General features: G+C 48.3%; 4 protein-coding genes and 1 non-coding gene across 6 annotated transcripts; 3 read left to right on the top strand and 2 right to left on the bottom strand.

Annotated features, from left to right (window-relative positions):
• Positions 1-1,228: 1,228 nt before the first annotated feature.
• LOC131286568 (uncharacterized) lies at positions 1,229-4,549 on the top strand. Its single transcript, XM_058315536.1, has 2 exons — positions 1,229-1,576; positions 2,058-4,549. The coding sequence occupies exons 1-2, from the start codon at positions 1,436-1,438 to the stop codon at positions 4,149-4,151; spliced, it is 2,235 nt and encodes a 744-aa protein (XP_058171519.1). The 5' UTR covers positions 1,229-1,435; the 3' UTR covers positions 4,152-4,549.
• A 109-nt stretch (positions 4,550-4,658) lies between these two features.
• On the bottom strand, positions 4,659-6,904 carry LOC131286573 (uncharacterized). 2 transcript variants are annotated; one of them, XM_058315543.1, is made up of 3 exons: positions 6,522-6,904; positions 5,655-6,449; positions 4,659-5,578 (listed from the first exon to the last, which is right to left on the bottom strand). In XM_058315543.1, exons 1-3 carry the CDS (start codon positions 6,537-6,539, stop codon positions 5,360-5,362), a joined length of 1,032 nt encoding a protein of 343 aa, XP_058171526.1. In that variant the 5' UTR covers positions 6,540-6,904; the 3' UTR covers positions 4,659-5,359. The 2 variants fall into 2 exon arrangements, with proteins under 2 accessions (XP_058171526.1, XP_058171527.1); XM_058315544.1 differs by having other exon boundaries at positions 6,549-6,904.
• Positions 6,905-9,241: 2,337 nt separating this feature from the next.
• LOC131285773 (uncharacterized) lies at positions 9,242-19,498 on the bottom strand. Its single transcript, XM_058314629.1, has 5 exons — positions 19,369-19,498; positions 16,436-16,943; positions 16,195-16,350; positions 11,398-15,225; positions 9,242-9,603 (listed from the first exon to the last, which is right to left on the bottom strand). Exons 2-5 carry the CDS (start codon positions 16,671-16,673, stop codon positions 9,242-9,244), a joined length of 4,584 nt encoding a protein of 1,527 aa, XP_058170612.1. The 5' UTR covers positions 16,674-16,943; positions 19,369-19,498.
• Positions 10,440-10,513, top strand: Trnan-guu (transfer RNA asparagine (anticodon GUU)). The gene has a single exon. It is a non-coding gene; the product is annotated as a tRNA-Asn (tRNA).
• A 682-nt stretch (positions 19,499-20,180) lies between the features above and the next one.
• LOC131290054 (probable ATP-dependent RNA helicase DDX27) lies at positions 20,181-23,233 on the top strand. The gene is made up of 2 exons (XM_058319434.1): positions 20,181-21,292; positions 21,595-23,233. Exons 1-2 carry the CDS (start codon positions 20,243-20,245, stop codon positions 23,143-23,145), a joined length of 2,601 nt encoding a protein of 866 aa, XP_058175417.1. The 5' UTR covers positions 20,181-20,242; the 3' UTR covers positions 23,146-23,233.

Genomic DNA, 23,233 nt, shown 5'->3' with positions numbered 1-23,233 from the left:
GAGTATTTCTTCGTCTTCTTCTTCTTCTTCTTCTTGGTCATGCCCGCCCCGTTAAGAGTTGTGTCTGCTCGATCCCCGCTACCAATCGATTCTGTTGAACATAGGAAATTATAGAGCAGTCAACAACGATCGCTACCGGTCTTAAGGAGAGTTGAGTCGAACTCTTCTGCCAGAGATTCAGAGATAAGTCTCTATTACTTCAACATGGAGAAGTAGATACGAGTGGGAGATGGTATGCTCTACAGACAACGACAGCAAACTGTGCCTACAACCTGTCAGGAGAACATCGTGGCAACACCAGTTTTAGCGGGTACGCAGATTGACCTGGTATCGCATCAAAGATCAGCAACCAGCCAAAGGTCCTCTCACGGTAGGCTCAGTACTTCAATAAAAAAGTAAATCATTGCATAATAAGGCTCCACCAGCAGAAGAGAAGAAGAGCCGATACAATGGTGAGCTCTATGAGTCGACCTTATTGTGGTGTAGCAAATTAGACTCACCAGGCTCCGGTAGACTGGTCATGTCAAGCGAATGGCATCGTACGACCCAGCTCGTAAAGTTCTTACAGGCTGTCCCGAAAGACGGAGGTGGCGTTGTAGGCGTAAATTAAGTGAGAAGAATGATGTACCGACATAATACATAAAATAAAGTATCTTCTTCTTCTTCTTGGCGTAACGACCTTGTTGGTCATGCCTGCCCGTTGAGGGCTTACAAGACTTGTTTCCCTGTTGTACGTGGATAGTCAGTCCTCTGGTACAGGGGAGGGTCTCGGTTGGGATTCGAACCCTCGCCGTCGAGGTGGTAAGCCTCGGCGCTCATGGACCGATTTTCTAACCGGCGCTACCGCTCGGCTGTCGCGGACCCCCTAAAATAAAGTATCCATCTCATTTTATTTTTTTGAATTGAAATAAGTACACTGTAATTATTTTAGAATTATCATATTTTTCATAAAAACATCTTTCGCTCTAAAAATTGGATTTACAACAACATATTTAACGAAATGTTTGGTTGTGATACTATTGTAACGGCTTGAACAGAGTATTTCAATGCCTCCATCCCTAGCTCGCTCCATTTGTTATCGATGACTCCGTTCCTTGGGTTCATACGGTTTCAAAACAATGAGACAAACGTCAACCGGTCGAAAATGAAAACAACAACTGTGACTGTGTATTGTTTTGCGACCCTGATCTTGCTACCTTCGCCTACATCGGCCCCCATAACACACGGCCATCGGGGTGGTAGTTAATGTTACCCTCGACCAACCCCACCACCCCCACGACGTCATCAAAACATCGAAAGGTTTAGTACTTCTCTTATCGTTCATCGTCGTGCAGTCTACCGTAGTGCGCGGATACGTTCGGAGTTGATCAGCCGTTGTTACGAGAAGTGTGTGGGTGCCACCAAAGGGATTCTAAAGTATCCATTTGTGACCACCATGGCTTTTCGGGCAGGCCTGACCAGTTTTCGTAGCAGAAGTATCGAGAAAGATGAGTCCGAGCTACGTTCGCCAGATTTAGCACCGTACGATGCCAACTACGATGAGTTTGGACCGCGTTATGCGGACCTTCCGATGGAGGTAAGGTTTGGGGGGGAGTGTTTTTTTATTGGTGGTCACGAGATCTCTTTCTGGAAAGGCGTAGACAGTGGGTGTATTATAATGTTATGAAATTGGGCAAGCCAACAAAAAAGGAGAGAACACCTGACAGGGTGTTATCATACGATAATTTCACGCCCATCGGTCGTGTCCAGATTACAAGAAAACCAAAACTACAAAAAACAACTCGCACTCTTCGACGATCGGAGACATGATGCGCACCAATGACTATAGGAAAATGCTATCTACGCTGTAAACATCTAGATAGCGATATTATCCGTGACGTTAGCGATTAAAAATGGCCTACTAAGGCTGATTAAGGAAGGGAGATAATACGAACAAACGCACATAAGTAGTCAATGAATGAATTGGTTCCATGGCTGAACAATATGGTGTAGGTTGATAATATTTAGCGTAATCTAAAGTACTGACCACAAAGTATTTTTCCTCTTTTTCTTCCAAGATTCTGATAAAGATGTTTTCTTACCTTACTCCATCGGATCGACGCGAGGCGGGCCTAACCTGTCGCCGTTGGTGCGAGGCCGCCCACCATACGGTATTTCTGGACGGTTTCTGGCTTGTACTGCAGCGCATCCAGTTCGACGTCAATGAACTCCCAGTACAACTTCTTCTCGACAGCTTCCGCCACTTCCCGAACATCGAGCTACGGGAAGTTGATTTCGAGCGGCTCGGCAACTTCTTCCAACAGTTCGGGCCACTCATCCGGCGAATCACATTCGATACGTGCGACCTGCAGGAGCGCACACTGTTTGCCATCCTCAGCCACCTGTCCGGACTGAGGTCGCTCACGATACGATCTTGTCGGGATCTGTTTATGTGTGTACTGTTGTTCGAGAATCCTACCGAACGGGTGGCCCTTCGTCAAACATTGTCCAGCGTGACGGAGTTGTCCCTCGCAAACATTCAGTATCTCTCCGACGCGATCCTGCACCGGCTGGTGGAAATCATGCCTTCGTTGTGTTCACTCGGGCTCGCCGGATGCAACGTGTCCTTTCATCCCGGGCTGTACCGGAAATTCTACCCCGGAGATCGTAAGCAACCGTCGGAGAGTGTGCTAACCTTTCAGTACATCTCGCAGGTGATCGGCGAGCGGAAGGCGTTCATTCGGACGCTCGATTTTAGTCACACTCTGGTGGACGATAATGCGCTGGAGGTGCTGGCCGCCATGGCGCCAGAGCTTCAGCTCGAGCGGCTCGAGCTCGAACGCTGCGAGCAACTTTCCGGTCGAGGATTGAGAACACTGCTTCGAACGCAAGCGAACCATCTGCAGCATCTCAACCTTTCGCGCTCGTACCGGGTGACCGACTCCTGCCTGGTGCAGATTTGTCAGGAACTCCCGGAGCTGCGTGTACTCAAGATGCGCGAATGTCGTGCGATCAGCAACCAGGGCGTGCGGCAGCTATCGCAACTAACCCAGCTCGAAGTGCTCGACATTTCGTACTGTAAGGCCATCAATGGTGAAGGAATCGTCGATGGAATCGCCTCCAAGAAGAATGATGTTCTGAGGGAGCTGTACATCGGTGGGTTGGATTTGTCCGAGCGGTCGATCATTGCCATTACAGAGACCTTGGGAGAGTTGCGTGTGCTCGATCTTGGCTACTGCTTCCATGCCATGTCCGACCTCTGTGTGCAGTTCATTTGCCGCAATTTGGTTCGCCTGACGCACCTGACACTAGATGGCTGCAGGAAGGTGTCGGACGGTGGCCTGACTGGGCTGGGTATGCTCGGGCAGGTGCAGCACCATATGCAGGCAGCTACTGAGGATCCTTCAACGGAAGGAAATGGAACCCAAAATGCACAGCAAGAGGCTGCTGCTCCCGAAGCAGAAGAAGCTCAACCAGAGCCCACCGTTCCACCAGTTCAACCTTTCCGCATCTCGCTGCGAAGCCGGGCTGAGCAGGAAATTGTGAAAGATGCCGAAAGAAAGCGCCAACTCATGGAAGCGATGCAGCAGAAGGAAAGCATGTCGCAGCAGGCGTCTTCATCGACTGCTGCGTTCAGTGGCTACTCGATCGAACGACTCCAGCAGCTTCGTGTGCTCAACCTAGCCGGCTGCAATAGCCTGACCGACGTGTCGCTCCTGTTCAACTTCCGGCTCGTTGAGCTCCGCAAACTATCGCTCGCCGCCTGCAAACAGTTCACGCACGAAGGTGTCCACGCACTGGTGCGGGGTTGTCCCGCCATCGAGGAGTTGGATCTGAGCGAGTGCTACAACATCAAGGACGAAGCCGTACGCCAGATCGTGATCCATCTGCGCCGACTGCGGGTACTCAGCCTACGTGGCTGCTACCAGCTGACCGACTACAGCCTCGACTACATCGCGTGCCATTGCCACCGGCTGCGGGTGTTGGACGTTCGCGGTTGTAAGCAGATGGACGGTGAGCCGGCCCGTCGGCTCGTGAACCTGAAGCAGCTCACCACGATCCGACCGGACAAGGCGGTGGACGACATGGATTCTCGGTCTGCCTACGGAACGGTGATGATGCCGCCAGGTGTACCACCGCCTCCGGGAGTGCTGCTGGCGATGCGTCTTTAACAGGACTTGGCTGTGGCTGATGCTGCTGCTGGTGTTCGACACCGGTTGCTTGCTGCTGATGGCTTTGATGCTGAGTTAGAATCTTGACACTACAACGCAACACTTGCAGACCTTTAATCGGGCTTCGTACCTCAATTGACAGAACGATCAAGTCGTCAATATAACGGAAGAGAGTTGTTCAGTTTACAATCGTTGCCACCTATCTTTTCCTCTAACCAACCCATAATTGGAATGGCTGGCAAATCAGGGCTGTATGTGATGGAAGTACCGACCAATTATAAACCACAACTTAAGGTACTATTTTGAAATGACTACAAGCAGCTGTTACTAAACTACTGTTAACATGTATGTACATGTAATAAAATTGTTAACATATTTTAATTAGCAATAAAAATCATGACTCGATAAATGGAACGTAAAAGCCCTTGTGATATCACCACTACCGAGCACAGAGGGACACAGTGCTCTCACACAGCTCCCCACTTCCACTTCACTTTATAATCACTTTAATTAGTATTCAGTCCAGATTTATTGCTCCCGAAACGCATTTGGTTTGCTGCTTTGTAAATATCTCTCTGCTCCACTGGTTTCGATCCACTTGATTTCCCTTTCCCGTTATTATTTACAAGCGCAAACGGAAAAGGGCACCGCGCACAGGGAAATGGGTCACTTATGATGTACGGGGAAAACACAAAAGCTAGCATGCACACTCACTAGTTATGAACGCAAACAAAAAACACCGCGCAACCCTACGATTGCTAATATCAAACGAGATACGAGAAATGAAACTACGTTGTACAATAAATATTTAAAAGAAAAATGGCACTAAAATTGAATATTAAAAAAAAACGCACACAGAAAAACATTTGCACACTCACACGAACCGCATCCGCGTGACTCGTGCGGTAAGACGCACTCGCGGCGTAGAGGAGAAATTAGACGAAAAAAAAAGGTAGGAAGGATGAAGGAGGCTCGTAAAGCTATCTTACACAGGGCGCGACGAACACGACATGAAATTTCACCTACGGAAGGACGATTGAACTACTTGACTTGACTTGACTTGACTTTTCGCAGTCGATCCTTTGATTGGTTTGTCCGATCGTTGTACGATCGGGCAATCACGAAGACTCGTTATCGACTAAATTGGCTTGCTTGATGTTTTGGAGTAAATCTCTCTCGCTCTACTCGGACAGGACCCACCCACTTCTCTACCCGTACTCCGACTGTATGGTAAGGGAAAACTCGCCCTTCGAGTGGATGAAGGTACCGTGGTACCAGAGCCGGGTGTCAACGAGCAGCGCGTCACCCGGTTCGACGTAAAAGCTGAAGCTGCGACACTCCGCATCGCACTCAGGCGTTGGCGCCAGGATCCAGCTCTTGTTGCCTCGCAGCTGCGCCTGCCACATCAACCGGGGGATGTAGTCGATCTGCGATGGGGAAATCAAGGGGGTGCGATGAATCAGAGTGACAGCACGAACTTACGTTAAGAGATCGTGAACTTACGTGCATAACGGCTCCCTGCTCGTAGCCGAGAAACACAAAATCTGTATTGGGCATTTCGGCGTCATCGGGCAGGAAGTGTGGTTTCGGGTACAACTTCCGCAGCTCACCGAGCACGGCCGGGTTGCAGTTGCTCCAGCCGACGTACCACGGTTGCTGGCCCGCCCGAAACTCGGCCCGATCGTCCGACATCCGGAAGACGTCGCGTAGCGTTTGGAAGTTCGATTTAAAGTGCAAAAACTGGCAGTCCTCGTGCAGGCTGTCCAGTGCCGTCGGGTGCTTCAGGTAGAGGTCCTTCAGGAAGGTGTAGTTGAGCAGCCGCACGGCCGGCCAGTGCGATACCGCCCGCTTGATGATGATCGGCCGGGACGAGTACGCGTACGGTTGGAACTCGTCGCGTGTCAGATTCTGTAGTATGATCGGTCGGTCGACCCCGCGGCAAAAGTCACAGTTCGAGACCGGTCGCGTCGCCTCCCAGATCAGATAGTTGTTTGGCACGATGCAGCGCATCCCGAGCACCAGCTCGAGGAACCCCGCCAGGAACGGTGTAATGATGAACAGCACGACCACGAATATGGCACTGTAGACGATCGCCAGTATGCCGTCGTTCTGTGGGAAGAAGCGTGGCGCCCGGTAGCCGATCGACTGCTTGAACGCTTCCTCCATGTCCCGCTCGGTGATGCCACGGTTCGTCCGCAGCACCTCATTGCTTAGCAGGTGCAACTTTTGCAGCAAAATCTGATCACATACTTTCACGCGATCCATGTTTAGAGCTCGTTTACTTTGTCGATTTTTGAGCTGCAAAAAAAGGAAATTAGGACAGTTTAGCTTACATCAGACATCCGGCAAACAACGGGATGTTTTGTTTACTTTGGCGTAAGGAAGCATGTACCGTACCACTTCTGCTGGCCCATTTACAACTGCTTGAGTCCTCCCTAGTTTGTTGTGCGTGCACTAGTTCGTGCGTGTTACTTTTCTATTTGTGATTTTCCCCTTTTTGCGCTTCAAAACTACACTAAAATCATCCACTCCCTACACGTCGCTCGATCTGTTGTTCGGTGGACTCGTCGACAGTTTTGCGGCGCATTGGCCGTCTTTACACGGGGCGTTGTTTATTCGATAATTCCGCGAGTCACGGGCCATACCTAGCCCCTTCCTCCGACGGTGGACAGTGTGTTTCCTCAACTATCGCCCTCACACCAGCGATTCCGTCCGGGATTTACACAATTCGCATGAAAGTACGATTATCTTCGGGAAGGCTCACCAAATTTTGACAGCAAAACAATTTCATTTGACAGCATGCCGTCCTGTCAGTGAGTTGTCAAAACTAACTGTCCGAATTTCGTCCGAATCCAAGGGATTTGAAAAGTCTTCCCCGTTATTATTATGCCCGTTAAAAATTAATCACACATGTTCTGGCGTTCTCGTGTTAAAACACTTATTAAAAAGCAAGAATTAAGATATATTGTTTTGGAATTGAGTCATGAATATAGGAGCTGTCTCCAATTGTGATGGGTAGATTTAATATTATAACTGTTTGGAATACTATGGAACATTGAAATGGCTGACTATTTTTCAACCAGTAACAGTAAAACGTAAACCGTAAATAGAATAATAGTTAAATAAAGAATCTCTTAAATTACTGTTTAATTTTCATGAAGTTTTATTTAGCCACGTTGTAAGTTGTCTCCGTATCGACCGATACGCAGTGCATGTACACTTTTGTTTCCAATCTTTTTTTCGCAGTAATAAGATGTATTATTAATTTATTGTAAGATTTTTTTTTCGTTCAATTTGCAAAGATTAATGTTATTTGTGTCGGCGCGCGTGCGTATGTTTAGTTTTATATTTTTACCTTTACGGTCAGTCACGACAGATTAGCTCCCGGGGTTACGTGGACATCAACTTGTCCTCCACCAGCGGTCTCGTTCCCTACACACACTCCATTCAAAAAAGTGTAAGCAAGAGTCCAATAGTTAGTTTATCCAGTATGAAACAAATTACGAGACAAATTTACATTTAATTTAAATTTCACTCTTTCTCTTTCATCTTCGCCGTACAATAGCTATCGAACATGTTAAATGGGTAATGCCTCATTATCTATTTGCTCACACTTACCACCGGTACACTGGAAGATGGATAAAATTCACTGCCTAACACAGACGATGTGTGGCAGTTCCGTTTGAACGCCATACCTCTTGCACTTGCTCAAATGATTATTTATTATCTATCGCTCCAAACGAGCTTCACACTCAACACTACCGTACGGCCGACAACTATTAGGGATACCATCTATCTCTTCAGCCTTATTTTTCCAGTAACATAGTGTTTCGCAAACATTTCAATATTTTGTAGCGTTAGATAATATTAGTTGATTCATTCATTTCCATCTTTACATTCAACTTTACACTACACTATAGGCGTATGCCCAGTTGAACGGGAGGTGTTTTTTTTCGAGAGTGAATCTGTTGCTTTCTTACAACAAATACGAATTGGATTGAACTAGGACTTTCATCTACCACACATTGCATGATTTCACTGGATCTTTTCCGCCACATACTAGGAGATAATTTATTAATACATTTTTTTTATCCTGCAACATTCCTTTGCTTTCGCTATTTTTTTTATCTTACGCATCACCTATAAATAAAAGTGTTTTGTTTTAGCGTCCTAACAACAGAATTCGATAGAAAATGTGTACTACAAAGGGTTTTAAACGAGTTTTTCAGCTTGTGTTGCACACCAACAGCGTATTTCTACATATTTTTTTGATAGTCTGTAAGAACAACTCTCACTTGGATGTAGCATAGCAAAAGGGGGAGGAATTAAGAAAATGCATTACACAATTACCATTAACTTGCAGCACACCATTGGAAGTGCTGGAGGTAGGGTTGAAAGCTGCCCAAAGTGAGATAGAGGTGGATGAAACTAAAAAAATGCTTCATACGAAGAACGAAATAGGATTGTAAGCCCTTTGGGTTTTCCATCTAACAATTGTTTGCCGCTGGGGCGTGTAAGGATATAAATGACTTTTATTTTGTTCTAACGTTTACCACCGACCAACGTCCCCAAAAGGTCCTGGTGATGAAGAGCGGGAAAAAACATTCGTTTCACATTACAACAAAGGCAACCCATCGAACGAGTGGAACGAAAAGAAGGCGATCTGTGGTCTGCGCACGTTTAATCTTGCATGCGGTTTCCGGTCGGTTCCCGATTTTCTGGTTTTTATTGCTATTTCAACTGTTATAATTACGAACTACCGATTACATGTAGCCTACAAAGTATAATTAGGAAGTTCTTATGCAGTAATAGGACAGCTGAGTAACTTAAAACAATATGTACACAAACCACCGCCGGAACATAGCCCGGCAGTCCGAATAAATCCATTTTTAGATCGTTTACATTTACAGTGTAGAGCTATGTAATGCAATTTTTTCAATTGTATTTTCAGTTTCTCGCTGAGAACTGACGGTTCCGAACGGTGTCAATCAACAACTGCAGCAATGACGCCGTTCGACAATCACACGACGGTCCCGACGATCGCGGTTTGCCGTTCGCTGATGATCCTTTGGACCCTCGACCCGCTCCGACTACCCTCGACTGTACGTCCGTACCAGCATCGTGGGCGGATGATGGTGCTGGAGATGCTGATGATGGTGATGAAGTTGGTGGTGGATCCGCGGCGGTTCTTCCATCGGATGGTAGTAGTTTTGATGGTGCGCCGGTAACCTCCGGCCACGATTTGGCTGTATCGCTACAACAGCCGGCGGTGGTGGCTGCTGCGGCGGTGGTTCTACCGGTGGTCGGCGTACCGATGGAGCGATTGGCTGAGCAATGACTCTGCCGCCGGGCAGCTGCTGCGGGTTGATGGCCACTCCATTGTCAGCGACGGGGCGAACGGCGACCGACGAGGAGGACGACGGCGCAGGACCTGTCCCTCTACTATTCCCACCTGTGTGTGCCAAAAAGGACAACAACAATAGAGCAGAAACGTTTTAATTTTGGAACCGTCTTGACGTTTTCTAAGCTCAAATTCTCCCAACTCCGGCGAAGGAAGGAACGCTCAAAATATCGTAAATTCTAAAACTTATCGTACTAAGGCCGCAACTAGCGTCGGCAGGACGATTTTCATTTTTTTCATACATAAAAATATAACTTTTTACATTCGAAACAACACAAATAATTTGTTTATGCCTACACTCTTCCTAAGGGTGTTCGTATATCTACTAATTGCTAAAAACAGTCTTTTTTTACTAAACAGTACATTCGTTTTCTCCAGCCAACGTTGCCATTGGGTATCGATCACCCTAATTTCCTATCATGTCCTATATCAGCGCTTCGGCGATGAGAGGAGTAATATCGGCGAAGGAGATGCAAATCCTTCAACAGCACACAACAGAGGGACAACAACACAGGAGCGACATTAAATCAACGAAAATGATCCTAGAAGAAGATAAATGACAAAATCGGGGAGAGAGAAAGAGAGAGAGAGACAAGAAAAAGAGAAGAAAAACGGGACAGTCGATGATGGACGGAAGGAAGGTAAAAACATTGGGTCGTCCGAAAAGCAAATTAACCGAAAGACGAAGAAGAATTCGGAGGGAGGGGTGGGCGGTAGAATGAAAAGATAGAGAAAAGAAAATTATCATAAATGGTGAGAAAAATATGCACGGTAAAGGTAAAATGCCAATAGTTTTAGTTTTAAACTAAACTTCAGTTAGGCGAGAATGTGTTAGGCAAAACCAGAATCAAACTCAAAACTGTTCCACTGTCACCCCTTACACATCGGCCTTCGTGGCGCAATCGGTTAGCGCGTTCGGCTGTTAACCGAAAGGTTGGTGGTTCGAGTCCACCCGGGGGCGAGGATCTTTTTTTTGGTGTTACAAAAACTTTTTACTCGTTGTGATGAGTTGAAGCTTTGTTACTATTACAATTATTCAAATAATTAATGTTTAAAATCTCTAAAATCATACATATTTCATTAAATAATAAACCAGATTCACCCTGTTCCCATTAGAGTATTGTCCGAATGCTATTTAGCGGTATTTTTGATCGCTCTTTTAGAAATTTCATCATTTTCGGTAAATTAGTTAACTATCTTTTCGCGTTTTTGGTTTTTTTATGCACCTCTCCACCATTCCACTAGCTCGGTGTAAAGCAACAGATCGCGCCGCAATTCTTTTAGGCCATGTTGGTTCAATTTTACGAGTTCTTTTAATAACTTTCTGGACTGTCTAGTTGGATGGAGTAGTGCATCAAAAAACCAACAATGCCAAGCAACACATCTACTTAAAAGAAGCTATTTACAAATCAGAAACATTTTCAAAAATGTCGACGTTGTTGTAAATGTCGAAAAAAGATTTCGAGCCTGATCAAAATGACCGATATTTGAATTCTAGTGTTAACAAAACGTGAACCTTCTTTTTAAGGAGTAACTAGTCGAATCTATGAAAGAAAAATCTAGATCTCAGTGTAGGAAAATTTAGTGTGGAAAATATGTTTTAAAAAAATGTTATGCTGTTCAACAACGATACTGTAACTTAACAGCTTTCAAATAACACAACCCAAATCCTAACTGCTTGTTTTTGTTTGTTTAATGTTTAGTTTATACCCATTTTTGAATACCTTACTTTCGATACGTTTGTTTTACTTTGTAACCAACACACACACACACAAACACACACACACTAAACCAAGCGGTTATGCTACAGCTAATGAGTAGAGGAACCATTAATTCGATACATACCTTTCGAATCGTTTCGCTTACGAACCGGAGCGGTCGTTTTCCGGGCGGCTGAGATTCCATTCCCACTGGAGGTCGTGGTCGTTAGCGCTTTCCGCTTCCTTCGGGTGCAGACGGGTGAGTAGTCGACGTCGCGCGTATCGTCATCGTCCTCGTCGAGGAAATCATCGTCCTCCGGAAGGGTGGGTAATCGCTCCGGGCCACTTCCACCGTTGCTCGCCGATACCGACGATGAACGCGATGAGGTGGCCGTCGTTGTTGATACACTCCCCCTGTGCGAGTTTGCCTGGCTCCAGTGCTGCGTGGCATCACTGCCATCCGCCGCCGCCGCCGCCGCCGCCTCCCTGACCGAGGCAGACTTCTCCGAACATTCTTCCTCTCGGCGGCGGCGGCCACTTTTACTGCTGCCGTGGGTGGTGGTCGTTTGGGGGAACACGTTTTCCTCGGATACTTCTTCTGCAACGACGGGGGTGGTCACCACCACTTTTCTTGGACGACCTCTCTTCCTTGCCTGCTGCACCGGCGCAACCGGCTCGTCGTGTGTGGAGGGCGCGGCGACCGATGAAGCCGCCTCCGAAACGGCCGAAGACGGAACCGAGTCTCTACTTCCAACGCCGACACCACCACCACCACCACGTGAGGACGATGCTCTACTGCCGCCACTACTGACGCTTCCGTCGCTTCCGGTCGTGGTCGTGCTGGTACTGCTTCCACCGCCACTACTACTACTAATGATGCTGCTACTGCAGGAAGCTTCGTCGTCATGGAGGGTCGATTCCAGATCGGCCACCCCCGATACCTCCAGTCCGTGCGCTGCTGCTGCCTGTGATTCACTTCTCCGCTTGTCGCGCTGGGCAGCCTTCTGCTTGCGCTGCTGATTGTAATCATTCCCTCGGTCGGTCGGTCGGATACGTTCCCGCAGCCCGGACTTGCGGCGCTTCACCAACCGATACTTAGACTCGCTGGACAGACCGCTACCGTTCAATAATGCTGGAGGCGCATCGTGCGACGAATCGTCCACGTCACCATAGTAGGCCTTACTGTTGCAATTATTGTTGTTATTGTGTTGATGCCGGACCGTGACCGTCGGCGCACCCAGCACGTGCCCATTGTGCCGTGCATTATCCCCATCGTCCTCCTCGTCGTCGTCATCGTGCACGACGTCCGCGCGGCGCTTCTTCCTCGAATGCCTACCTTCGATTGCTTTCCTTCCGAACCGCTCGACTGCAAACCCGTTTACCATCGCACCATCGTCGCCGTTGTCATGGATACCGTCGTCAATGCCTAGTGGGGATGCGTTGGATTTGCTGGATTTTCGCTTCCTTCGGCCTCCTCTCCCTTTCACCGATATTTTTCCGTTTACAGACTTTTTCTTGCTTCTACGACGGTTGGAAGAAAAAGCTTGCCGACGACGGCTCGAAGGCATTACAACTTCGCTCTCGGATGTCGTCGTGGCGGTGATACTGGTTTCCTGATCGTTGAAGTCACTGTCCTGCTGATCCTCATCCTCCTCGCCTTCCTCCTGCTCTTCCACTTCTTGCTCCTCGTCGTTGAAGAAATCACTGTCCGTATCTTCCTCCTGCTGTTTACTGGCACCTTTCGGCGCTTTCGGGCGACCCTTCGATCCCTTCCTCGACACCACCACCTCTTCCTCTTCCTCTTCCTCCTCCTCCTCCTCTTCTTCCTCCTCCACGGTGGACAGTTCATCCTCTTCCTCCTCCTCTTCCTCCGGCTGTACCTCGTAATCCGTGTCATGATAGTATTTCTGCCGTCTCAGCCTTTTCTCCGCCTCATCGTCGTCGTCATCGTCACCTTCGTCGTCATCATTATCCTTCTCTGCCTCATCTTCTCCATCTTCTTCTGCTGCTGCTTCCTCTTGCTCCATTGGTTCCTCCTCACCCTCCCCTTCTTCCGCATTTGCTTCGCCATCATCGGCCGTTTCGGCCTGAACCACCTCTTCCTTGGACCGCTTGGCCGCCGCATTGGTTGCCTCAATCTCGCGGAACAGCTGCGATTGCCGTTTGCGCAAAATGTCCATCATCGGTTTCGTGTAGCCCTTGATGTAATCCTCGCTTTCCGTGTAGTCCAGCCCACCGGAGCCGCCACCACCAGTGTGTCCTGCGCCACTGTAGCGCATCTTTCGCTCGAGCTCCTGGATGGCGTATGTCGGACGCCCGGTGTACCGTATGACCGTTTCCTCCATCTGTTCCGCCCGCTCGTACTCCTTCTCGACGCGCTCGCGCGCAATCTGATCGGCGTCGGTGGCGAAAATTTCCTCGCACGAAATCTTTTTCTCCCGCTTCCGTGCGCCGATGGCGTTCGATGAGCCGAGGGCGGCCGCGGCGTGTCCACCATCTCCCGCCGCACCGTGAGAGCTCGCAACTCCCGTCGTCGCTTCGGAACCATTGCCTCCTCCCGCCAGCGCGTTGCGACCGTTGACGTGTCGCCGCTTAGAGCGCAGGTTTTTCGGTGACGTTGCCTTACTGTGCAGGGTACTCTCGCGGTACGGGAACAGGGCGCCGAGCTTCATGAGCGACTTGACGTGGTTGATTTTGTTCGTTATCTCCGCCTCGTCCTGCGCCGTCAGCGGTTCGCTCTGCCGCTCGATCGCTTCCACGTCCAGCCGCAGCGGATGATTGCTGCGTCCACCGCCGACCGGGCAGCCTAACCGTTTCAGCTCCTTGAGAAACAGCGCGCGGCAGTGCTGGTAGTCGGGCCGCTCGTCGTAGGTGAGCTGACCGACGTACGCCAGAAAGTCGCCCAGGTAGGCCGGACACTCGTCGCCGTAGATGAGCCTCAGCATCTCACGCACGTCCGTCATGAAGTACTCCTTCATCCGGTGCACCTGCTCCGGCTGGTTGAGAAGCTTCTCGTCCTTCCACGGCAGAAAGCCGCGACTCCAGTACACCAGGTTGTACCCGAGACACTCCAGGTCGCTGCGACGCGCGTGCGCTCCCATGTGCGCGTCGCGCGACGTAAACTCGAGCGTTCCGTCGTGCGCCCGCCGCTGATCCATGCAGAACGGCCGATGCTGCCCGGTTGAGTCCATAAACTTGGACGCGAGCCCGAAATCGATCAGATGTATCCGCTCCTCGGGCGCTCCCAACGGCTTCTTCTGTTCGATGACCTGCTGCTGCTTCAGATGCAGTTCGTTCCGGTGTGCTTCCAAGGTGGCCGCGCGTAGCTCGTCGTAACCGCTTCGGCGAGGAGAAATAGAACAGCTAAACGACGCATCGTTGTTCTTTTTGCGGCCCCGCTTCCGATGGCCCGTGGTCGATGACTTTTTCCCACCACCATCCTCATCGCTCAGATCGCGATACGTTACCGTCTTTAGGGGGCGTAGATTGCGCGAACGACCACCACCCATTTCCTGCTCCTGGTGCTGATACAGACCATTTTCAACTAAATGACCTCCGAATGATGCTTCGTCAAGCGCTTTCTTGCCACCTCGGCCGACCGCCTTTGCTCCCCCATTTGCCAGTGTTGTTCCGTTGTTCGGCGAACGCTGCTGACAAACCGTAGCACCGTTTCGGCCGTTCGTATGCGACGTCTTTGCCATCACCCCCTCTCCGTTCTCCACCTTGCCGATCATGAGATTTTCTGCCTTGATGTCCGAATGCACGTAGCCCTGATCGTGCAGGTGCTCCAGCACGTCCAGTATCTGGCAAGCGACCACCGGAATGCTCTTCGGATTGACGCGCTTGTTTTTTATTAGCGAATGCAGATCGCGCTCGTAGCGCTTCAGGATGAGAAAACGGTACCGTTCGTTCTTGAACATGTGCGAACCGGACGCAATGTATTCCGGCATGCCTGGCGGGATGTGGCAGGTTTCTGCAATACGAAAAAAAAAATCAACATTTTAAAACATTGTAAAATAAAAAATATTAGTTTTAAAATAGAAAGTTAAATGATTTTTTTTTTAATTCTAGAAAAAAACCTCAATTGGCATACGACTTTCCGATGAAATTATACGATTTAATTTTAATGTTAACGATAACGATATTGGTTTTATCGTACGACGATTTCGTTTTTCAAATCCATACAATATCGATTAAAATATCGCAACAACTTCTTTCTCTAACGCATTCAACAGCTTGATATTTATCATCTAAAATTTTTAATGTGCGAAATTTGGAACCCAGGGAAAAAAATAAAACATTAAGAAAGCGTAAAAAATAGATAAAACTAGTTTGCACATAGCAATTGTATCAGTGTTTTATAGTCATAATAGAAACAAAACCACACCGCACCAGATGACCGACTGTTTTCAAACAAAATTATCCGCGTGTCAGTGTGTGCGTGTGCAGTCCGTATTTAAACTGCTCGAAGTAACTGCTCGAGCGTTATGCTCCTTTGCACAACCGGCACATCGGCTGCTCGATAGCAAAACTGTCTGTTTACAAACAGCTGTTTCACTTGACATTTTCGTATGCACTCCTCCATAGAAGGCTGTGTGGTTATGCCGCATATTTTGTTTACTTCATTGCCGGATGGACATTAATAGATTAATACAAAAATTTCCAGAATTTCAGAATGAAACGATTTGTTGTTTCTGGGCTCTGGGCAGAATGGAACGACCGAAGCGTAAACAAACGAACGAAGTTGGACCTGCGCAGCAATTTGATACCGAAAACACAACCTTCAAAAGAGGAAAAAAGGTAGAAAGTAATTCAAATACGCGTCAGGGTCTGCTGTGTTTGTCTAACTAGCGCGTTTAAAACAAATGCAACCTTATCTCATTTGTAACACATTCCACCAGAAAGGGTACTTTCGGGTAGTCTTTTATCTTTCCAAACTAACCTGAACGTTTGGCGGTGTTGAGCAGGCAGTGTATCTCGACAAACAGTGGCCCGTTGGAGTGTGGCTCGATTTTGACCACGTACTTCGCATTCTCGCTCGTAACCGGCGTATCGATGTCATCCGAGGCGAGGAATATTTCACCGAAGCTTCCTTTGCCTGCGGGGAATGAGGAAGAGGAGTAAATCATTTGAACATCAAACCACCAAAGAGTGGTATCGAGATTGGTAGTAACGAATCCTACCAATCGGTTTGCCGATGCGCCACTGCTTGAGTGTCAGATCCATCAGCTTGGTGCCATCGACGAACTCCTTGCTGAGCGTAAACTCGCAAGCACTGTCGTTGGCAGGCGACGTCGGCGGCACCGTCGATGGTGTAGTTGTGGCGGCCGCCGGGGCATGCTTCATGCGCTTTGGTGGCGTTTCAAACTGCTGCAATCGATCAGCGTCCACGATGGCGGCCGCGGCATTTCGTTTGCCCATTTTCGAAATCCCTTTTCGTTGATGCCGTTGTTCACGCAACACGTTCGATGACCGCCAACGAGCCCACAGTAGATGTCGGGCGCAGCAGGGCCACAGGGAGGGGGATTTCAGTTCACTGTTGACACCATAAACAATACGCGATCGCGCGCACGCGTTGTATAATATTCACCCGCACATGCATTCATTCATTCACTGCTGCTGTGAGCTCTGTTTCGATGCATTTCCTTAGTGGTATTTTTTTACTTTTCAATTGCACAGATTCACTTTAAACTGCTGAAACATTTTAAGAGCTTGGTTAGTTTAACTTGAAGGCATAAGGTAAGATAAAAGGTCTACAAACGCAACTATTACGACGCTTGTGCACAAATAACAGAATTCAACTGTCAGGTGATAACTCCGGCGTGAAACGTCATATTCCAACATGACTGGTTTGCTTGATGCTTTTTTTACTCCCGAAAGTTCAGCCTATTCAAAAGATGACTCTCACGACGGTAATAATTCTCACAAACATTCGACAAAATCTCAGTGCCGCCACTTCACACCGATCTAGAAGGAAAAACCAGACGACCAGCAACAAAAAAAAACTGCAGGTTCCGAGCGTTCTCTTGCTGTTGCTTTTGACCCTTTTCCGTTCTTTCTCGTCTTGCTTTGCTGCTTCCTTTATCACTGACTCCGATTGCTTCCTTCGACACACCACTTATGAGACTGCGACGCTGATCACAGAGTGGATTTAATTTGCCTTTGTTGAATGTCTTCGGTCCGGAAGCAGACTAGATGCTCGGAACCATTTGTTCCAGTCAAATTCGTTATGTTTTGAACACACTTTTCACTTTCTTTTTAGTATTATTCGGTACAGTCTATGTGTAATAAAGTAAGCAGCGGCTCGTGTGTTTTGTATGTTATGCCCTTTCCCTTTCCCTCCTTAGCCGGCTTATACATGAAAGAATGAGAGCGACGCACGGAAAAGTGACAGTTGATTGCCCTAAGACAACGCACACCATTGCATATGTTTGATTATTTCTACCAAGTTTGTTCAGAAAGTGGTTTTTGATTTGATACCAACTAATTTCTACATTATCAAGATTCTAGCTCAATTTAACGGACGGTAAAGAACATCTAACGACACTCTCTGAATGTGGTCTTAATCGTTCTAAGAATTATGTACCTTATGTGCTAAAACGCTTCAGATATACGTTAGCTTTATTTTTACTTTATGCAGTTATACAGCTACAATTAGATAAATGAGCAAATACATTGCAATATTTGTTTGTAAACATTTTCTGATCAAAGTGTCATACGAATGGCGGAGCAGGAAATATAAAGATTCGATTTCTCTCTCTCTCTCTCTCTCTTCCACAGCACTAAACTAACATAACTTTAACTAACTGTCAAATCGACAAACCACTCAACATTTTAACAGAATCTGCTAAACGAGAAAAAACTGCCAAACGATTCCCGTGGAACAAATGAAATAGTGTAAAAATAAAAACTGATCGAGTTTTTCGGCATCAGGCGCTTTTGTGATTCATTTCTTTTTCTTGTGTGAGGTTTGCTCATTTCCTCTTGGACACAAAATCGCTGGTACTGTACTCGGCGCGTTGCCTTTATCCACCATGATCAAGACACCAACCAAAACGCGACCGAACAAGAAATTCGAATCTTTCGAGAGAAGTCGGAGCGGCTTCGCTACACAAAAGCAACACAGCAGGACTCGCGCACGCACACGCCGCAAGGTACCGAACCAACGACGTTACAGCATTGCGCTCCCATGTGTGTGTGTGTGTGTGTGTGTGTGCGTACGTGCTGCCCGAGCTAGGGGTATATAGATTGAATGCAAAATCGATGGCACCAGAGGGAAATGGAGTATCGAAAACACATTTCTTTCACCACTGCAATTCACTTTCCACTGCACATTATATTTCAATGTGAGCCTGTTGACATTGCCTACACTATGTGACACAATTTGTACTGTTTAATCACCATTTTCCCGTCTAAAAACACACAAAATTGAAGAGCTGCGTTCGCCACCCTTCGAGAAGCAACTCTGCTTGACGAGTGTAGTTGTAATTTCTCTTTTAATTCAACACACTCACACTACTGCTGATTTGCTCAGAGAGCTACTAGGTTGTCAGTTACAGTTCCCTTCACTGTAATCTGCTTAGCTGCTTTTTCCGTTGAACTGTGAAGAGAGTAACTGCTGCTTCTGCTGCTGCTGCTGCTGCTGCTTTTGTTGTTGTTCTCGCGTTTCCTTCTCGTGCATTCAGCACTTTGCCGTTCTGTCATCCCTCACCTCAAGAAGCCCACAATGGATTAATCATTTTTCATGCCACAAAAACAGGCAGCGCTCTTGAAATGCATGAATTGATGCACTTTTCACATTAAGAACGATAGGGAACAAACAAAGATACCGCATTCACAATACTTCCGGCACCTGCATGCAAACCCAAGCCTGGAACGAACGTCCATGACGGGAAGGACACATCACGATCGAGAACACAACTTTAACACATACTGGCCATCAAAGTAGCTTTTACAGGGCTTTGGAAAACTTGACGCATCATCTTTTCCTGCTCGCAGCAGCCCATTTCCAGTGCTTATTCACCCGTCCCATAATATCACCCTTTCCTACTGTTGTCAGCTGGCCCGAATGAAGAATTCAGACCAACTACACTTCGAGGCGAACTTCGTGCCTTACCATAGCGCTAAACTCAAGCACATTTACTTCACAGTCACCTCGTATTTATGGATTTCAGAATACGGGAAACCCCAAATCTCTACGCGTTTAACTCGTAATTGGAGAATGATGGCAAAAAGGCATCCGTAACATCAAGTATCACTTGTTTCCTCACACGCTCACTGCTCAACGCACCAAGGTCCGTGGACGCAAGGTCGGATCAAAAGTGTTACTTGATACCGTTACCGTAACGGTTGTGATGGAATCGTTGTCAAAACTGTACAAGAGGTTGGTTTCGAAGCCACATTTGAACCGAGTTGAGTTTCGATCATTTGTTGCAACCATTACTTTGCGCAGACCGACTAAGAAATAAAAAACAGATTTTTTTCCAAAAGGTTCATCATAAAACGCAATCGAAATATGCCGGTGAATTGACATTTTGACAACCGGTTTTTACAGCCGATTTTTGCTTTCTTCGTCTGTCGTTACTACCACGGTATGTGTAGAAATAAGGTCCGTTTATAAAAAAAATGATAACAAACGAAATTAGTTTAGTTTTGCAAATACTACTCTCATATAGCATTTAATTTTCCTGAAGATGCTACATTAAAAAGCAAGTGGCTTCATGTATGACTAGAGCGAAGCCATCAATGGCATAACTTCTACAAATCAAATTGAACATGACTGCCATGGAAATGCTATTACCTCACTTATATTATACCACACCTTGGTGAGGCCGGCTATTTTAGAAAACTCGATCATTTTGACAGCTATCCACACGGAATGAATTTTGTAAACACACGTGCGTTTGGCATTCATTAAAATCTCGTTTTTGTAGGGTTTATATTTCACACCGTGCTGTTCTATCGTGGCGTTAGCAGGAAAACTTAGCAAAATGAAGAAAGATAAAAAACAGAAAACGCTTGCCAAGCAGGCAAAAGAGGCCGCCACAACGAATGGTAAAGCCCTGGGCGAAGAGGACGTGATCAAGGCGAGCTGCGATCTGGACCTCATCAAAACGATCAACGAGAACGACGAGGTGGAAGATTTCTCCGAGGAGTCCGACGCGGAGGTCGAGTATCAGCCGACGAAGATAAAGAATCAGAAGAAAGGGGATTTCGATGCCGACTTCCAGTTTGTGTCGTCGATAAAGGAGTATAACCACGACACGTGGGACGACCTGATGCGGTTCGTGAAACGCAAGAATCGTGGCAAAGTGGACGACAAGATTGCCGACGTGATAAAGAACCGCACCAAGGAGGATGCGGAGGTGCTGGGCAAGGATGAGGACGAGGCTGAACGGACGTTCAATCAGGAGGTCGATCTGTCCGACGATGAGCTGAAGCACGATTACATGAAGGTGAAGGAGCGCAAGGGCAAGAAGCGCCAGCAACAAAATGGGACCGCTCCAGCGACGACGGTCGAAGTGAAGGAAGAAACGGAAGACGGTGTAGCCGACTACTTCGAGGAGATGGAAGACGCGAACCAGCAGATACAGTCGTTCTACCAGATGGACCTGTCGCGCCCATTGATGAAAGCGATCGGTGCCCTGGGCTACATCTACCCGACGCCAATCCAGGCGTCCACCATTCCGATCGCACTGATGGGCCGTGATATTTGCGGTTGCGCCGCGACCGGTACGGGCAAAACGGCCGCCTACATGTTGCCGACGGTGGAGCGTTTGCTGTACAAGCCGAACGCGGCCCAGGCTGTGACGCGCGTGCTGGTGCTGGTGCCGACGCGAGAGCTCGGTGCACAGGTTTACCAGGTAGCTAAACAGCTGACGCAGTTCACCAACGTGGAGGTGGGCATCGCGATCGGTGGATTGGACGTGAAGGCACAAGAGACAGTGCTGCGGTCAAACCCGGACATTGTCATCGCAACACCGGGTCGGTTGATCGATCACATTAAAAATACGCCTAGCTTCACGCTGGATTCGATTGAGGTAAGTTTTATCCCAGTTGAGGATCGCACCGTACCGGAATTTCTCGACTATTGTAGACGACACAAAATCGAGAGATAACTAATATTCACTGTTTTATAGCAAATCCCTTAAATGATGAAATATATTTCCTTGCGCTCTGAAAAACTGCTTCGCAGTTGAATGACGAATTCGGGTGTAATGAAAAAATGAACGCCGAGCGATCATTTTGTTTACTTCTGATTGTCATGGAAGCATGGAGTTTAACAAACAATTCCGCATGCAATTCATTAATCCCGGAATGTTTTGCTCAACTGCTATTTCAGATCCTGATTCTCGATGAAGCGGATCGTATGCTGGACGAGTACTTTGCCGAGCAGATGAAGGAAATCATTCGCAGCTGTTCGGCCACCCGACAGACGATGCTCTTCTCCGCCACGATGACGGAGGAGGTGAAGGACCTGGCGGCGGTGTCGCTCAAGAAGCCAGTGAAAATCTTCGTCAACAACAACCAGACGGTGGCGTTCAACCTGCGCCAGGAGTTTATCCGTGTGCGCGAAGGCCGTGAAGCGGATCGCGAGCCCATTCTGGCGGCCCTCGTGTGCCGTACCTTCCACGATCACTGCATGGTGTTCGTGCAGACGAAGCGTACCGCCCATCGATTGCGTATCCTGCTCGGGCTGCTGGGGGTACAGGCGGGCGAGCTGCACGGTGACTTGACGCAGGCCCAGCGTCTCGAGTCGCTGAAGCAGTTCAAGGACGAACAGATCGATATCCTGGTAGCGACCGATGTGGCGGCCCGTGGTTTAGATATCAGCGGCGTAAAGACGGTGATCAACTTCGTTATGCCGCCGACTTTGGAGCACTACATCCATCGCGTCGGTCGTACGGCCCGTGCGGGGAAGGCGGGTGTGTCGGTGTCGCTTGCCGGCGAGGCTGAGCGTAGGATCGTGAAAGACATCATCAAAAACGCGACGAACCCGGTCAAGAACCGTATCATTCCGGCCGAAATTATCGAAAAGTACCGGCGCAAGGTGGCCACGCTGGAGCCGGAAATCGACAAGGTGCTCGCGGAGGAACGGGCGGAAAAGATTCTGCGCCAGACGGAGCAGCAGCTGACCAGCGCCGAGCGCAAGCTGAAGGGCCTGCAGGGGACGAATACCCCGAACGCACCGCCCCGCGAGTGGTTCCAGTCGAGTCGTGAGCGTCGCGATGAGAAGGACCGGCTAGCCGGCGACGAGGCCCTAGCGAAGAGGAAAGAGGCCCGTCTGGAGGCCGCCAAAAAGCGCAAACGACGCAACGGTGACGACGATGATGATTTCGATCCCGTCGAGTACCATAGGCAGAAGATGTTGAAGCTCAAATCGGGCGAAGGCGCGGGGAAAACGAAAAAGCCGGGACACGCCAACGCCTCCGATAACAAACACCCGAATGTGCTGGCCAAGCAGCGCGCTCTCGAGGAACTGCGCAAGGTGTCGATGGTGCAGGCTAAGCTGGCGAAGATTCGTAATCGGCCGGCGCGTCTTACGGCCACCGCTGAGGATGTCGACGAGCGCACGACGTCGAACAACTCTGGCGGCCGCCAAAAGAGACAGAAGAAGACCACTCGCTTCGAGCGCGATCTGACCGATGTGCGGAACAAGAACGTGAAAAAGCTGCGGTACGACGCGTCCAAGAAGCAGAAGATGGACAAGCTGGACAAGCGCAAGTTGAGTGGAATGAAGGTAAGCACGGAGAAGATCCGCAATAAGCAGGGCCTGAATAAGTTCAACAAGGGCAAAGTGTTCGGTCAGAGGGGTGTGAAGCCAAAGGCGGGGGCCGGTGAGAAGACAGCAGGTCGTGGTGGGAAAAAGGGAGGTGGCGGAAAAAGGAAGTAAACTCAACTGAGCGTGCACGACGGAAGGAGGGAGGGAAAGTAAGTTTGTTTGAGAAAGAGTAAATAATAAAATTTATGTATAATATCTA

The sequence above is a fragment of the Anopheles ziemanni genome, chromosome 3 (genome assembly GCF_943734765.1).
Source record: "Anopheles ziemanni chromosome 3, idAnoZiCoDA_A2_x.2, whole genome shotgun sequence".
NCBI classification, from domain to species: Eukaryota; Metazoa; Arthropoda; class Insecta; order Diptera; family Culicidae; genus Anopheles; species Anopheles ziemanni.
This window is presented reverse-complemented; position numbering and strand designations above follow the sequence as displayed.

Coding starts and splice junctions, on each gene's coding strand:
- LOC131286568 (XM_058315536.1), top strand. CDS start 1,436: ATGGCTTTTCGGGCAGGCCTGACCAGTTTTCGTAGCAGAAGTATCGAG. Junction 1,577..2,057: donor ATGCGGACCTTCCGATGGAG/GTAAGGTTTGGG, acceptor TTTTCTTCCAAG/ATTCTGATAAAGATGTTTTC.
- LOC131290054 (XM_058319434.1), top strand. CDS start 20,243: ATGAAGAAAGATAAAAAACAGAAAACGCTTGCCAAGCAGGCAAAAGAG. Junction 21,293..21,594: donor TCACGCTGGATTCGATTGAG/GTAAGTTTTATC, acceptor CTGCTATTTCAG/ATCCTGATTCTCGATGAAGC.
- LOC131285773 (XM_058314629.1), bottom strand. CDS start 16,673: ATGGGCAAACGAAATGCCGCGGCCGCCATCGTGGACGCTGATCGATTG. Junction 16,351..16,435: donor GCGCATCGGCAAACCGATTG/GTAGGATTCGTT, acceptor CATTCCCCGCAG/GCAAAGGAAGCTTCGGTGAA. Junction 9,604..11,397: donor TAAGCGAAACGATTCGAAAG/GTATGTATCGAA, acceptor TGGCACACACAG/GTGGGAATAGTAGAGGGACA.
- LOC131286573 (XM_058315543.1), bottom strand. Junction 5,579..5,654: donor AGCAGGGAGCCGTTATGCAC/GTAAGTTCACGA, acceptor TCCCCATCGCAG/ATCGACTACATCCCCCGGTT.